The sequence below is a fragment of the Polypterus senegalus genome, chromosome 2, assembly GCF_016835505.1.
Source record: "Polypterus senegalus isolate Bchr_013 chromosome 2, ASM1683550v1, whole genome shotgun sequence".
Taxonomy (NCBI): domain Eukaryota; kingdom Metazoa; phylum Chordata; class Cladistia; order Polypteriformes; family Polypteridae; genus Polypterus; species Polypterus senegalus.
This window is the reverse complement of record NC_053155.1, coordinates 62,357,074-62,375,434: the sequence shown is the minus strand read 5'-3', so window position 1 is coordinate 62,375,434 and position 18,361 is coordinate 62,357,074. Positions and strand designations below refer to the sequence as shown.

Below are 18,361 nucleotides of genomic sequence, written 5' to 3'. Positions count from 1 at the left end.
GATCCAAAATCCTTTTGCCTGCTAATGCACTTAATTTACTAAACTGTAGGCTTTTTTTCTGCACAAATTACACTGATAACTACATGATTACAGTAATCTCTCCTCGATCGCGGGGGTTGCGTTCCAGACCCCCCCGCGATAGGTGAAAATCCGCAAAGTAGAAACCATATGTTTGTATGGTTATTTTTTATATATTTTAAGCCCTTATAAACTCTCCCACACTGTTAACATTATTAGAGCCCTCTAGACATGAAACAACACCCTTTATTCAAAAGTTTAAACTGTGCTCCATGACAAGACTGAGATGGTAGTTCTTTCTCACAATTAAAAGAATGCAAACATATCTTATCTTCAAAGGAGCACCGTCAGGAGCAGAGAATGTCAGAGAGAGCGTTCGCTAAGAAAAGCAAACAATCAAAAAATCAATACGTGCTTTTAAGTATGCAGAAGCACCGTGATAAAGTGGCATTTTGTAGAGGAGCGTCCGTATCTTCTAGGCAAACAGCCCCTCTGCTCACACCCCCTTCCTCATGCGCAGAGAATGTCAGAGAGGGTGAGAGAGAGATAAGCAAACAATCGAGCACCGCGCGGGAAGCATATCTTATATCATTGAGGAGTTTGCTCTGATTGGGTAGCTTCTAAGCCATCCGCCAATAGCGTCCCTTGTATGAAATCAACTGGGCAAACAAACTGAGGAAGCATATACCATAAATTAAAAGACCCATTGTCTACAGAAAGCCGTGAACCAGCGAAAAATCCATGATCTATATTTAGATGTGCTTACATTTAAAATCCGCGATAGAGTGAAGCCGCGAAAGTCGAAGAGCGATATAGCGAGGGATTACTGTATAATGAAAAGTACATACTACATTATCTACTTAATGTACATTATCTGAGTAAACATCACCGAGGATCTCTCGTGGACCCTTCACATAGACACTGTGGTTAAGAAAGCTCTACTTCCTGAGGAGGCAAAGGAAGTTTGGCATGAATGCCAACATCACCACAAACTTTTACAGGAGTGTGGTCGAGAGTCTGCTGACGGGCTGCATTACCATCTGGTATGGGAGCTGCTCTGCCAGCAGCCGAAAATCACTACAGAGAGTGGTGAAGGCAGCAGAGCACATCATGGACAAGAGTCTCCCTGCCATTGTAAACATTTACCTCCATCTGTGCTTGCGTAAGACAAGCAGCATCATAAAGGACCACAGCCATCCAGTACACCAGCTGTTCTCCTTGTTAACGTCTGGCAGACGATACAGGAGTCTGGCTTCTCAGACTACAAGACTTAAGAACAGTTTTTACCACCAGGCCATTCGACTCCTCAACAGCAACATCTGAACACTTACATACACTTACATTACACCTACATTTCATTACATCTACATTGCACTACTCACGCACAAGCTGTACCTGCATACACTCTGAATACTGGAACATGCATCTGCACTTTATGCTGTACTTATAAAACATTATCTGTGCAATAACTGTCATTTGTACTTGCTGCTCATTTAACTCATATTGCTCTATAATTTCTTTTAAAATGTACACATTTTATTTTACATAGCTAGTCTATTTTTAACTTGTAATTTTTTTAAATTATCTTTTAGCTTTATTGGATCTAGGCTGAGTGACTTGTTTTTCTCATCATACACATTTCATTGTATGTTGACCCTGTGTTATATGACAAATAAACCTAAACCTAACCTACTTGCATTTAACTACTTGTTTACAATGCATTTGCTGCCTGTCATGATGTCATTTTTTTCATGTTTAAGAATTTGAAATGTACAGGTTATTTCATTGATGTGCATTCTTAATTTGATAGACCGAGTTGAGTGTTGCAAGTAACTTTTCAATAACAATCTAAATAATATAGCAGCCTTATTGATTTCAAACTGAAATTAGTTAAGGGCACATGTAGTAATAAAAAATGTTGACTTGTTTTCATAAATTTAAATCTCAGTCCAGGAAGGCAGACTATAAGGTACTTTAATAAATACAGTTTGAAGCCACTGTGAGTGATGTTTATTTGGATTTTTTTAGTTTAAAAATTTAAAATATTTTCATATGTTGAAATCTAGTAGAAATCCTCAAGGTGATGATACTTAATCCTTATGTCATATTTGCCCTATGCTTGGAATTGTATCATTTAATCAGTCACTTTTTCACATGTAATAGAAAAACTCACAGCTGTAGTTTTTCATGTAAGGTTCTCTACAGAGTTTATGAACATGAAACATTTTTTAAACAAAATCTAAATTTAGAATACAGCTGCATAACTGTATTCATATTTTAATTATTTTTGTGTACTTCTGGCAGTAAAAATACATGGTCTTTCCCCATAAATTTAAATCTCATTCTAGTGGATGGGAGCACAATGTACTTTACAATTCATAATGGGCCCCATTTCCCTATAAGTTGTGTTCTTGGTTTAGATTTTTATATTTTATAGACATGTACTGTATAGGCTAAATGTTTTTGCAATTTAATTGCCATATAAAGTACAGTATACTGTTTACTATATAACCCAACCAAACCAATATTTACACGAAGCCGAATTATAACCAGGCAAACTCCAGCCCTAATGACTCCCAGCTTCAATAAGGAGGTTTCAGAATGTTGTTAAAATTGTAAACTTACTACCTAAATATCTGAAACAAAAAAGGACACCATATATCTATTAGCTACAAGAAAACGTTCATCCGTCAATTCAGACTTTTTTGTCCTGTTGATGCAGTTCAGGCTTGCATAAATCTCTGTGTGTATCCCTGAAGTGGGTGCCAGTTCAATGAAATAGAAGAAAATACACAGGAATGAAAAATTCCTAAATTAAATAACAAGACCTTCATGTTATGGAATCTTTCTTATCTTACCAACTTGACTTTTTCTTCTTGTTCTGTTTTTGCACTAATTAATGTTTACTGTTTTAAATGCCTCTCTGTTCACAAGACTAATTATACATAAATGTAAATTTGTAATTTGGTTTAAATTATAAAAAGCTATTATAAAAAATAAAAAATTGTATAAATGTTACATAAAAATAGTCGTCAACCTTTAAGTGTAAATTATTTTCCAATTTTGGAAATTAAACATTCATGTTTTCTTTTGGATGCATGTTCAGCAGATGCCTGCACTTTTCTACTCATATTTAAACATGCTCAACTTCTTTGACCCAGTCTTGCATACTAACAGTGCCAGCCTATAACAAACAAGTATGAAGGTACCTAAATGATGCTCGTGGACCACAATAACATCGGAAAGCCCAGAAAATTTGGCATCCAAAGGTAAAATTCCTATAGAAAATAAAAAGAATTGTAAATATTTAGAATGTATAAAAAATATAGGTATAGTATAGATGTTTTTCAGAGAAAAAAAAAAAATCTGGTCACAGAAATACAACAACCATTTAATTTCTTTATGGTCATGTATATATAGCATTACCAAGCATCTAATACATTTGCATTAATTACTGTCAGACAACTTCTGCACAATCTAAGGACTACATACACAAATAAATGAACTGAAACATACGGTTTAAGAATGCTTAAGATCCTTTTACAATTTCTGGCTTTACCCATCATTTCAGCCACACAATTTCACAAAACTATGAATAACACATTTTCAGAGTAATTACAGCAAATGGTTACAACAAATACTTTTTAAACAAATATAGCAATTAATGTTGATCATAATAAGCAATTACTCTAAAACCAAAACCCATTTCTAAAAGAAAACAGAAAATTTGGCTCCATGTACCATTTCATTTCCTATTTACCCAATTTCAGCAACATGCTAATAAGTTAAGGGTTTAGGGTGCTACTCTTAACTTTATTAATTGATAATTAGCTCCATTTAACCAATATTCTCTATGTGGAAAAACTGGTATTTCTGTAAAATTTATCATTAACCAGCTTCTGTATTTGTCTTGATGAAGAACTTATTTAATATTTATATTTATATTTATATCATTAGCAGCCACTCCATGTCATCTGTTGATAATTTTATTGAATCATATATCCTCTTAAAAATGTTGTAATTTTTTCCTTATACATCATCATTGTTCATTTTTACTACAAGCCAAATGATATCTTTGGATGCCAAAGTATAATCTGGTTTTGCAGAAGGGTTCTTCCTTGCAACAAGTTATGTTTATTTTTAACACATTCGACACACATTTACAGGATTAACAAGAATCTTTTCAGGAGACTTTTCATCCACAGAAGATTTATCCTTAGTAATCATAGGCTTACTGCCAGCCTGACAAATTTAACAAGAGCACCACTCTTTTTTGTCAATTTAAATTAACACCGTCACTTGCTGTAGAATCTAATTGTTCCCACCTATATTTACCCAAATTCACTCACAGTTGTCTACAAAAACACATACCCATCTGACTCTGTGAGATTTAATATTACAGTATTTTACCATTGATTGAATATAGTAGTTGTTTTACATTTGCTGCTTTCTGCTAATGAAACAATTTTATCCAAGTTTTATTGTGGCATTTTGTGTGCTTCCACCTACAATGAATTAAGTAACTTTAACTTAGTACTGCTAGTTTGCACATTTAATTTAAGATACTCACTTGGTTCTAGTTATATGCCCACCTCTGTGCTACTTTCCTTCTGTTGCAACCTATCCATCCAATTTTGCCTCTTTAATTCTTCGTGTTGCCATATTAAGCTACAGTCAGGTTTAATATATCCCAATCAACTTGCACTCATGTAAATAATACTTGATCTTGTGCAGATGAAATCTTAGTGGTTTGCAAAAACCAGGTTTCCCAGAGCCAACTATACAGCATATGTCAGAGAAAACAGCACACCCAGATTAATACAGTCATGGCAGAAATTATTTGCTCCCCTGGAATTTTACCAGAAAATGCACCATTTCTCCCAGAAAATTGTTGCAATTACAAATGTTTTGCTATACACATGTTTATTTCCTTAATGTGCATTGGAACAACACAAAAAAACAGACAAAAAAAGCCAAATCTGACATAATTTCACACAAAACTCAAAAACCGGGCTGGACAAAATTATTGCCATCCTCAACTTAATATTTGGTTGCATGCCCTTTGGAAAAATTAACTGAAATCAAGCGCTTCCTATAACCATCAACAAGCTTGTTACACCTCTAAACTGGAATTTCCAACCACTCTTATTTTGCAAACTGCTCAAGGTCTCTCAGATTTGAAGGGCACCTTCTCCCAACAGCAATTTTGAGATCTCTCCATAAGTGTTCAATTGGATTTAGATCCGAACTCATTGCTGGCCACTTCAGGACTCTCCAGCGCTTTGTCTTCAACCATGTCTGTGTGCTTTTAGAGGTATGTTTGGGGTCATTGTCCAGCTGGAACACCCATGACCTCTGACGAAGACCCAGCTTTCTGACACTGGGCCCTACATTGCGCCCTAATATCTTTTGGTAGTCTTCAGATTTCATGATGCCTTGTACACAGTCAAGGCATCCAGTGGCAGCAAAACATCCCCAAAACATCTTAGAACCTCCACCATGTTTGACTGTAGGTACTGTGTTCTTTTCTTCGTAGGCCTCATTCCATTTTCTGTAAACAGTAGAATGATGAGCTTTACCAAAAAGCTCCACCTTGGTCTCATCTGTCCACAAGACGTTTGCCCAGAAGGATTTTGGCTTCCTCAAGTACATTTTGGCAAACTCCAGTCTGGCTTTTTTATGTTTCTGTGTCAGCAGTGGGGTCATCCTGGCTCTCCTGCCATAGTGTTTCATTTTGTTCAGATGTCGACGGATAGTTCGAGCTGACACTGTTGCACCCTGAGTCTGCAGAACAGTTTGAGTATGTTTTGAAATTGGGGCTGTTTATCCACCATTCGGGCTATCCTTCGTTGCAGTCTTTTATCAATTTTTCTCTTCCGCCCACATCCAGGGAGATTAGCTACAGTGCCATGTGTTGTGAACTTCTTGATTATGTTGCACACAGTGGACAAAGGAACATGAAGATCTCTGGAGATGGACTTGTAGCCTTGAGATTGTTGATATTTTTCAATTCTCTCAGACAGTTCTCTGCTCTTCTTTCTGTTCTCCATGCTTAGTGTGGCACACTCAGACACACAACAGAAAGGTTGAGTCAACTTTTCACCATTTTAACTGGCTTCAGGTGTTAATGCTATATTGCCAGCACCTGTTTCTTGCCACAGGCGAGTTCAAACGAGCATCATATGCTTGAAATAAAACGATTTACCCACAATTTTGAAAAGGTGCCAATAATTTTGTCTGGCCCATTTTTGGAGTGCTGTGTGACATGAAGTCAGATTTGGCTTTTTTCTTTGTTTTTTGTGTTGTTCCAATGCACATAAAGGAAATAAATGTGTATTCGAAAACATTTGTAATTGCAACAATTTTCTAGGAGAAATGGTGCATTTTCTGGGAAAATACCAGGGGTGCCGATAATTTCGGCCATGACTATGTGTTAACAGACCTTCTCTAGCCATAACAGCAAAAACGCAGTGACGATAGTACAATGTCAATGCTTTTCCCAATCAGTATGTAACTCAAGAGTAACTGGTTACCAAGATATTTCAAAACCTTCACCAATTTAATTTTGTTCAATGTAATCTTAAAGTGCACAACTCTCAGACGACAGGCTAAAATAATTAAAAATAATGTAGATTTATAAAATATCAATCAATCAATCAATCAACATTTATTTATATAGCACATTTTCATATAAAAAATGTAGCTCAAAGTGCTTTACAAAATGAACAGAAAAATAGAAGACACAATAAAAAATAAACATAAGTCAACATTAATTAACATAGAATAAGTAAGGTCCGATGGCCAGGGTGGACAGAAAAAACAAAAAAAAACTCCAAAGCTGGAGAAAAAAAATAAAATCTGTAGGGGTTCCAGACCACGAGACCGCCCAGTCCCCTCTGGGCAAAATAGAAGACAGCACTAGAAAATATAAAATTGTGCAACAATGACAGCTTCATTGTTTCCATGTACAAAACACACTGTAGTTCTAAAAATTATCTAAGCATGGTACTCAGATTGGAAGCATAATTTTCTGACAGCAACGGCAAGGAAGTCTGCATATCTGAGAGTTACTAGGGTATTTTTAGGTAGTGTCAGGCCAACTGAAAGATATAGTGCCTCCAGTGTGTTCGTATCGTATCCTGCCACAAGGTAATCCATCGTGGAATTCTCCGCAGGATTTTCAAAAATTCAACCACATTCAATGGGAGAACTGCCACTCGTGGGATATTTTTCCTTTTTCAGACCTTTCTCTGTAAACCCTAGAGATGGGTTGTACGTGAAAATCCTAGTAGATCAGAAGTTTCTGAAATACTCAGACCAGCCTGTCTGTCACCAACAACAATGCCACATTCAAAGTCAGTTAAATCACCTTTCTTCCCCATTCTGATGCTCAGTTTGAACTTCAGCAGGTTGTTTTGACAATTTCTACATGCCTAAGGACAGTAACATTAACAAGCAGGTGAACATGTGTACCTAATAAAGTGGCCGATGAGTATATGTAGGGCAAAAAGATCTAGTATAACTGGTTGCTTGATGCAACAATATCTCTTAAAATCATGTGACTGGGCAGTCAGCTATTAAAAGGATTAGTCTGGCAGAATGGTGTTCTGGCCAAGGCACTGAATTTTAAACATGTGGGATTGCCATTTCAATTCTTACTTGTGATTTAATATGTGACCCTGAGCAATTCCCTTAATCTTCCTGAACTCCCTCTGTAAAAATGTAGCTTTAGAAAGCTGTAAGGCATCCTAATCGTGTTGTCTTAAATAGAGACATCTGCCAAGCATATAATAAAAAATGTCAAGCTTTAGCATTTCTGGCTATCTTGAATACCCCAACAACATTCTACTTCAGTTTCAAGTATTCTAGATTATCTTCCACAATATGTATTTGTGTCATTCATTTAAACACTTACCAACTACGTCATCATCAGGTTGAAAAAATGTTACTTTCGATCCAACTACAAAAAGAAAAATGTTCAAAATTATTACATGCAATACAACCTTAATTTTGTTACAATTTTGTTTCATTTAGAGAACACTCCTGTACTAGTTTTATGTGATGCTACTTTAACTTTCTTTTAATCTGAATAATGGAAAGATTGTTTTCTAAGGATAAACAATTATCTAAGCATGTTTACTCCAGGAACTTCAATTTCCTCCCCCCTCCCACAGACAGTTCACATTAGATTATCTGACAGCTCTACTGTAGCTTAGTATGAGTACATATAGCTGGGGGAGCAGGACTTTAGTGCCATTCATTAACTCATGCATTGTGCCCAATGCTTTTTGCACAAGGTCTGGTCCCCTTAATGCAAAGACTATAGCGGGTTACGAAAATAAATAAATGAATGTCATGCCAAATTAACAATTTTAGAAATCTTTGTGTCATCAGATTTCAGGTTAATCGTCCTAGATCCTGCAGTGATACCGTGAATGTAGAGAAGTTACTGTTACCAGTCTCTTGATAATAATTCATTGCTATTTAAATAGCCTTCTTGAAAAGATTTTCCTGCATTCATAAGCATGAAACCTCATTTTGTCCTTGTATTTTTCAAAGCACAATTTGTACTAATTAACACTAGAATTACCAGAGCCTACGAAAAAACTCGTAATTCCGTCCCACCTTAAACTGCTTCTTAAATCCCTTCACACCTCTCCGCCAGCGCCCTTTGTCTTCTAAATGTGCTGATAAAGAGAAGCCGGCTATTCCATCCCCCACCAATTTAGAACGTGCACGAACTTCTCTCAGCTCATGCCTTGATTGAGTATCTGGGAGTGAAGTGGAGTTTTAGAGTGGAAATAATAGATCGTTGTTTGGAACACACGCATTTCATGTCTGTTCCGTTTCTACAGTAATCTGTGTCAACACATTGTTAAAACAGAAACTTTTTTTATATTCTAGTAGTAGATGACAAAATGTAGGCATAAACTATATAATGTATGAAGCCTGAAGTCCAAATAGCAAAGAAACATTTTCACAAGAATAACACAATTGCACTTTTATTCAAACATATAACTGCAGAAAGAAAAAGCCGCCTTAACATGCGACATTGACACCAGTTTACTATAACTGACTCTGTGGTTGAATAGAATCACTTCCCGCTTGGGAATCAAGGGGTCACGGGTTCGATCCTGCGCCCCTCCCTTTTGAGAAGTAAACTGTTCTTAGTCTTACTGTTTTAGAATAAAACATACATTTGATTTCAGTCTGTAACAGCCGGTGCAATTTATGATCTTTGTAAAGGTTAGCTTTTTTTTTTATTCACTTTTCACTCTCTCAGTCGCGTTCAGAATCAATCCATACAACCCCATCTGACACGGCTGTTTTCACTAAAGACGCGCTATAGCTCTGCAGTGTACCACGATGCATACTAACGCCCCGGTTCTGACACACAAACGCTGGCGAAGCTGCCTTCTTCGTATCTCACCGTCACTTGCTTTTCTTTTTATTCAGTTTTATTGAGTGTTCCTGCCAGTCCCGCATGTTGCTGTATGCTTTTCTTTTGCACCCAGGACATGCAGAAGAAAGAATGGTAAAGACCAACCGGCTATATGCAATCATCAGACACTCCCCATCTGCCCGTGTCGTTCAAACACAGGAACATATATTGGTGTAAAAGTATAACAAAAGTGCACTTTTATTCAAGTGCACTTTTTCCATCGCCTTTTCCTGTAAGAAGCAGTGTACACACTTCTCTCTATGCTGTGGTTTCTATTACACACCTGAAAGAAAGAGACAATATATGTGAAAATATAATCGCACTAATGCAATATTATTTGAAAACGAACAGCGTCAGATCGGGTGTGAATTTATGCAGGAACTGGAAATTCTCTGATGCGGGACCTTCCCCCAGGGAAGAAAGTACAGTGTCAGGTGCTCATTCAGTGTAATAGAAACCATAGCACAGAGAGGTGTGTACACGGCAACAAGTACACGTGTCGTAAATGTAGGAAGGACGGTCCTTGGGTGTGTGGGAACTGTTAATATTTGAATGTGATGATTTTATATAGCACGGAATGAAAATCTTCACTTCTTAGCATTGCACCATGCAAGATGTCGTATCAATCGCCTACTGTATCTTGCTTTCTTTTTTCTTCGGTTATACAGGTAGTTTTGAATAAAAGTGCACTTGTTTTGTTTGCGAAATGAAGTGTCTGCGTGCACTTTTCGTGGCATTACACGTGTATTTTTTGAGCAGTATAAAAAGTATTGAAAAGTATAACAAAACAACGGGCAGATGGAGAGTGTCTGATGATTGCATATAGCGCCGAACTTACTGCTCTTTACTATTCTCTCCTCTGCGTGCCCTGGAGTACAAAAGAAACAGAATACAGGCGCGCTATAGCTCTGTGCTGTACCACGATGCATACTAACGCCCCCACCGGTTCTGACACACAGGCGCTGGCGAAGCTGTCTTCTTCGTATCTCACCGTCACTTGATTTTCTTTTTATTCAGTTTTATTGAGTGTTCCTGCCAGTCCCGCGCTGTTGCTGTATGCTGGATATTTTCACATATATTGTCTCTTTCTTTCAGGTGTGTAATAGAAACCACAGCATAGAGAGAAGTGTGTACACTGCTTCTTACAGGAAAAGGCGATGGAAAAAGTGCACTTGAATAAAAGTGCACTTTTGTTATACTTTTACACCAATATATGTTCCTGTGTTTGAGCGACACGGGCAGATGGGGAGTGTCTGATGATTGCATATAGCGCCGAAGTTGGTCTTTACCATTCTTTCTTCTGCATGTCCTGGGTGCAAAGAAAAAGCATACAGCAACATGCGGGACTGGCAGGAACACTCAATAAAACTGAATAAAAAGAAAAGCAAGTGACGGGGAGATACGAAGAAGGCAGCTTCGCCAGCGCTTGTGTGTCAGAACCTGGGGGCGTTAGTATGCATCGTGGTACACTGCAGAGCTATAGCGTCTTTAGTGAAAACAGCCGTGTCAGATGGGGTTGTATGGATTGATTCTGAACGCGACTGAGAGAGTGAAAAGTGAATAAAAAAAAAAAGCTAACCTTTACAAAGATCATAAATTGCACTGGCTGTTACAGACTGAAATCAAATGTATGTTTTTATTCTAAAACAGTAAGACTAAGAACAGTTTACTTCTCAAAAGGGAGGGGCGCAGGATCGAACCCGTGACCCTTGATCTCCTAAGCGGGGCCTGTATCTATTGAACCACAGAGTCAGTTATAGTAAACTGGTGTCAATGTCGCATGTTAAGGCGGCTTTTTCTTTCTGCAGTTATATGTTTGAATAAAAGTGCAATTGTGTTATTCTTGTGAAAATGTTTCTTTGCTATTTGGACTTCAGGCTTCATACATTATATAGTTTATGCCTACATTTTGTCATCTACTACTAGAATATAAAAAAGTTTCTGTTTTAACAATGTGTTGACACAGATTACTGTAGAAACGGAACAGACATGAAATGCGTGTGTTCCAAACAACGATCTATTATTTCACTCTAAAACTCCACTTCACTCCCAGATACTCAATCAAGGCATGAGCTGGGAGAAGTTCGTGCACGTTCTAAATTGGTGGGGGGATGGAATAGCCGGCTTCTCTTTATCAGCACATTTAGAAGACAAAGGGCGCTGGCGGAGAGGTGTGAAGGGATTTAAGAAGCAGTTTAAGGTGGGACGGAATTACGAGTTTTTTCGTAGGCTCTGGTAATTCTAGTGTTAAGTGCTAATCTTTGTGAATAGTGTTTTGTTCCTGTCATGCATAGAAATGGATCATTGGTTGTATTCTAAGGTAGCATTCTAATGTTTTTGTCAACTGTTTTTTTTATTATATACTATTTCTCATTATTTTTATCAATACCAATTCTGAAAGTTACAGAAATGCAGCTGTATATATCTGAAGCTGAATTAATTACTGCAATACTTAATTTAATCCATGGCTAAAATTCAGTAGTAAGTATCATATCTACAAAAATTAATGCACAGTATAACTCCCCCTTAACTTATAGACCTATTAATATGTGTAGAATTCTCAAAATTCCCAGAATAGTGATTACGTTATCCTTTGTGATCTTGGAGTGGAACCTTAAAATAGATTTGCCATTGCCACTGATAGATTCAACATTACAACACTTGTATATTACTCTAAATTCTTCATAATGCAGAAGGTTAGGTTAGCTAGTTAGTTGAGGTCTCATTTAAAAATTCTACACACATTATGTTTCTGTATTCAATATTGAATTTGTTCTTTGTTTTCTTATGGCAATATGTATAAATGTACAGAACATTATGAAGTAGTAAACGAAAGCCATTTTTGTTTTTCTTTTGTAGTCTTTGACTTCTGATATTATTTGTGTATTTATATTTTTTATATTACTTTGAATTATAGCTTTTGATGAATACATAAAAGTAAATTCATTTCAATGCACACTATTTAGAAATATTTTAATATGCTTGTATAGCATTGTACAAATAAATAACAAAATAGGTTAACAGGTCATGCTTTGACTTTTGAATGACAACTTTATCAAACAGTCATTGTGGGACATGGATAGAATTTTTAATTAGTCATAAATATGAAAAAGTTGGTAATTTGCAAATAACATTAATGCTACTATTAAAAAATTGATATTTCCAGTATTACATCAAACAATCTTCATATTAAAATGCAGACATCTGACTTTTATGTTTATAAACTGACTTCTTAACCTATTCTCATAAATAGTATTTCTTCAGTCCTCATGTAGATCCCAAAACAATTAATATTGTTAAGATGAACTGTGGCTTAACATCTGATTTCCTTTGCTATAAAATAATATGGTTTTCAACTGCAAGTACTGTAATTATTACAGCTTTGAATGAATTGCTGTTTAAGGTTTTCTGATTAAGACGTTTCTGCACATGGTGTCAATGTAATTAACACCTAACATCTGTTTACCTTTCACACATGTGTTTTTAATCTGCTGACATTTATTGTTCTTAGAGACAAAAAGACCCGAAAACCATCTACCTCGACTTAAATGTTCACACAAAAAACAACTATTAGAAGTAAACTGAACCATAAGCACATTACAGGAAAATATTTAATTGTCGTACCTTTATCTTTTTAACTCACTCAACAGCTAAAACAATGTATGAACAAAAAATCCTTGTACAGAGCTAGAGAGCATTAAAATATTTTGGTGTACCTGATGAAGTTGTAGGAACAATCCATTTTTTAAACATTGATGTCTATTAGTTTAAGTAGTACTTACTATTTCAAGGTAATGATAAAGTAATGATTATGGGTTTTCATTCGGGTAATGCGGTTTTCCTATAACATTCCTAAATACATTTTCTGTTCAATTTATGGTGTTGTAGATTTAATTTTAAATGCATAACTTTTTCATTAGTCTATGCTCAACAACTCAAAGTGGAAACGTTTTTAGAAAGGTTTAATCTATAATACAATAACACATAAAGAGTGTAAAAAGTGAGGGGGTCTGAATACTTTCAGAATCCACTGTATAAAAATGTATTGACTTAGAGAGGTTCTGCATGCTACAGTAAAAGATTAGTGTGGCCTACAACCAAGAAGGAAACATCTTCAATTAAATATTATTTTATCTATTTAGTTGTCAAGAATTGCACATAAACAGTCCTGTGAGTATAGCCTAAAGTATTAATAGAGGTATATAGATTATATTATTTCATTATTTACAGAATATAGTGACTTTATAATTCTGAGATGCATGTTCCACCAAGCTGAAATTAATATATTCCCTGGCAAAATCCTCAAGACACATAAATCACAGGTGTTGAAAATGCTAATGGAGTGAGTACAACTGTGCTCTGTAACTTCAAGAAATACAACTGCACAAATTGACAATTAGATTACACGAAAATATACATTTTAGATAAATAGATAGATCTTTATTGACATTGTCACTTTTAAAAATGTGCAACAAAATTGAAGCTGCAGGAGTACGCTGAGCACACAACCCTGCAGCGTCCCCGGTGTTGACGCTGAGAGCAGTTGATGTGTGCAGACCCAACCTGACCCTCTGGGAGCGACCAGACAAGAAGTCCAGTATCCAACTGCAGGTGAGTGATGGAAGTCCCAGTTTGGACACCAGTCGTCGTGGGAGGATGGTGTTAAACGACAAGCTGAAGTCTACAAAGAGCAGTCTGGCGTAACTCCCCTGCTGCTCCAGGTGAGTCAGGGCAGCATGAAAGGCTGTGGCCACAGCGTCCTCCATGGATCTCTTTGCTTTGTAAGCAAACTGAAATGGGTCCAGGTCTGCTGGCAGGCATGCGATGATATGACTCTGCACCAGTTTCTCAAAGCACTTCATGATGACAGATGTGAGTGCCAATGGGCGGAAATCATTCAGACTGTTCGTGATGGATTTTTTCGTCAGTGGAACAATGATTGAGGACTTGAGGCAGAATGGGACAGTGGCCTGGGACAGGGACTGGATGAAAATCCTAGTGAAGATTTCAGCCAGTTGATCCGCACAGTCTTTCAGCACCCATCCAGTCACACGGTCGGGTCCTTTTTATGGTCCATTGAGCTTGACAAAAATTATTACATTATGCAGAAGATGTCTTTATCACTTAAAACACACATTACAAAACTGTAGTTAGGTGTAAATGTCAATTATGGCATCCAGTGCAATTGAAGAACTTAAATATGACTTATGTGAGTTGACTTAATAGACCAGACTTAAATAATCAGCGGTGAATTCCCCTCAAACTACACATTGCTCTGTCATACTGAGTCTTTAATAAGAAGGCAAAAGCAAGAAGTAAGTCAAGAGGTTTATTTTTCACCTGCAGAATATATTGGAAACAGACAGCCTTTTATGGACATGCCATGATACCCATTCACTCTCCATGTCACATTACTGATTTTCTAGCACTGATGAACCACAATTTTACAAAGTACTGAGAAAACATGTCCTAAGGTTCCAACTCAATTTGCTATCACTGAAGTACTTGCAGTAATTAAGAGAAATGCAGGCAGAAAAATGATACCTGATACCTATGTGTGAATATACTCCAATTTACAAATGTTGCAGGTAAATGTGAAGAACATATAAAAGTAGTTTTCAGTCTGTCCCAGCTCCTTCAGTGACAGAACTGGGAAAATAGAAATATATCCCTTGTACTTCACCACCAGCTTCAGTCTGTCATGGTCTTCCTGGAAATGACAGAACATTCATATCCCATTTTCTCTCTACAAGAGTAAATATCCACATTTGGAAGGTTTACCTCTTTATTTACATAACCAAATACCCTGCAGTTGAAGGAAAATACCCTGCATGGACACTTTAGAGATCATTGAGTACAATGCGGCACCAGCTTCACACAGAAAAGATATATCACTTTGCTTCAGTATAGGCACATGATGCTTATCTGCTCGAGGAAAGTGAAAGGTTCTGACAGTAAAGGAAGGTGACCAGATCCAAGGAAGACGAAAGGGAAATTATCTTGCTGGAGCAGAAAAGAATGAGGGTTAAATATAAATTATTTATGTGGCTTGTTAGCCCTCTTCTCTGTGTTCACAACATGCTCCACTTACACTCTCCTTAAGAAGTACAGATTTTTCTGCTACAATATACAGAATGAAGATTGACTAAAAATCCCTTAAAAATAGATGATTATACAATGAAAACTGGTAAACCAAAGAAAGCAGGATTTATTGTTGGATTTACTCCTGATTGTCAATGAAGCAAAGGGAACATGGTATATATCTCAGCACTAGGTGCAACATGATGGGAAAAATCACTTGTATTCAAACTATCCTTTAAATATCAGGATGCAAATCAAAAAAATATTCTAGCAGGATCTAATCTTGGCCCTGCATTGCTTGGATTATTTATTTGCTTCAGGGAAGAAACAGTGGAAGTGACATTACAAATATAACATCAAGTTTGCTTGCTCCCTGAAGGCGGACTGCTTCTTAGGGATTTTATGATGAAAAGTAAATAAGCTACCAGTGGCAAGTAATATTTCCATTTAGTGCCACATGTAACTCTTCCTGTGCAAATTATATACTGCAGTGACATGTCACAGACCAGAGGCAGCAACAGAATAGTATAAGGGTGTCTGCAGAGAACAATTGTCACCATAGTTTGTCATATTATTTGAGACAAAGTAACTGGTTAACAAGTTAACAGCTCTGCTATCACTGGGATGAGTTTAATCAAGACAGCTAACAATTAACATGCATGAATTTATGGCCAACTTGCCAGCCAAATCCAACTCTGGTAATAATGGCCACTGCCTTGCTCAGAAAAAGTTTAGGAATCAAGAATCACAATGTGACCCTATCAAAGTGAGGAACTGAGTTACAAGTATCAGTGCAGAATAGTGCTTACATTGAGACACTTTTATAAAACTCCAGTATAGCAGAACAGTACAGCCTGGAAATTGGCATTTACAAAACCAACAAAAGTTGTATACACATTTTGTGCAATGCATATAGATAAGCTTATTTCATATTAGCATATTTCAGAACAGAAAACACTTAAAGTGGAAATGCCATTCCTGACAGTAAGGCCAAGGGTTGCTCTTAAAGAGCCGCAGTGTTTTCAAAGATTCTTGCTCATGCTGTACTCACTAGCAATCAGACAAGACTATGAATCTGAGCTGGACTCAGTGAGAGTCACAAAGAAATAAGGTATGTGCTGGAATAGGAGCAGCTGAAATCCAGACTGTCACAGATCTAAAAGCAAGATGATCTGTGGAGTCTGAAAATGATCCAGCTGATGATATCACTCATAGAAAATCACTTCAGGAAAATAATCGCGTTAATCAACGTCCCCTTTATCGTCTCTGCCATCTGACAGACACTACCCCATCTAATACTACAAGGACTGTAGATAAGAGAGAAATAAAGTGAACAATTTTCTGTGAACTTAGAAGAGAAACTGTTAATAAGTAATTTAAACTTACTACAGTTAAATAACTTTCATCTTTATATTATTATATTAGAGCCATAAAATAATTAAGATATAACATTCAGTAGATTTGGTAGGCACCTGCATCAGATTGAGCATTTAAATACTGAAGCTAAGCATCCCAGAGAATTCTTGACTTTGATGAGAAATTAAACAATCCAGGACAAAACATTGTATTTTTAAGTTACACTAGCATTACTGAATAATACAGGAAAAAAAGCTGTAAAGTAGCACCAGCACAAACATACAGAATGCCAGAAAAGCTAAACCACAGTCCTCCCAGACAAAGATCTTCCTCTTTCAAAATTCCACTTTTTCATTGAAGTAGTAGACTGTTTCAGACCTTTTTAATAAATATGGGTCACAGAAATAAGAAAAGATGGGGCATTTCATTTACATTTTTACAACAAAATATTCACATTCATCTTTTCCTGCTATGGTTAAAGATTGATTTTTTAATGGCATTAAGATGATTGGTGATATGCAGGGGGAAACCCTTTGAGTGGATTTCTGATTATGGAATGAATTTTTGAGCAGGACAGTCAAAGCTAAATGGCAATGAGAAATATTCCCTCAACCACAAGCTCTAATGGCAAAAAAACCCCCAATTAAATTCATATGTAACCTTGATCTCCCAACCCTAGTGCTCCCCATTTGGAATAAATTCTGGAATATAAAGCCAAGCTAGGGGCTCAAAATCTTGCAGAGAGTGTTAAATGAAATGAACGGGAATATTAAATACAAAGCAATTAGGCTATGTTATCAGTAGACAGTGCTCATTTGAATCTATTGATACCAAGCTTCCTCCTAATGGGAAAGCCAGATTCTGTACTTTCTCGAGTTATTTACACAGGCTCTGAACTTTTAACTCACAAACACTACAGACATAGCCATGTTCCGGAAGATGATTTGTGGGCTCAGTTCATTCTACCTACTCTACAATTGTAACACATGAAAAAAAAACCCAGGAACTACAATTAGAAGCAGTTGTCACAATCCAAACATCATTCTAGAATCTAGGGCTTTTTGGCCTGTTGGGAAAGTGGTTCATCTTAGACTAGGAACACATAGGAGAGTCAGAACTGCCAAATTTCACATACAAGATAAAACTTGCATCAGGTCAATAAAATGACCTGTTTGTCTTCCAGCTACTCAAAATAATGATTAACAAATAGGCACACAATTTGTTTAATTTTTGCCTCTTCAGAGTGACAGTTTGCAGGAGACTGATTGAAAATATGTTAGGAGGAAGTTGCTGGGGTAATAAAGATATTGGTTTGTTTCAGGTCTGTTAGCATTTCATTTGAGTAAGCACTTTGAGCTACTTTTTGTATGAAAATGTGCTATATAAATAAATGTTGTTGTTGATCTCATACATATTATATACTAGCCATCCCCCGCAGCTCTGCCTGCGTAGTAGTGAAACATG

At 36.6% G+C, this 18,361-nt stretch overlaps 1 protein-coding gene across 1 annotated transcript in view; it reads right to left on the bottom strand.

The window, feature by feature from the left end:
• Window positions 1–18,361, bottom strand: part of cryzl1 (crystallin, zeta (quinone reductase)-like 1) — a 75,109-nt gene that overhangs the window by 32,953 nt on the left and 23,795 nt on the right. Inside the window, exons 5-6 of the mRNA XM_039743838.1 lie at window positions 7,934–7,978; window positions 3,228–3,296 (exon numbers count right to left, since the gene is read on the bottom strand). Of these exons, the coding sequence (XP_039599772.1) occupies window positions 3,228–3,296; window positions 7,934–7,978 (114 nt within the window). The remainder of the gene's footprint in view (window positions 1–3,227; window positions 3,297–7,933; window positions 7,979–18,361) is intronic.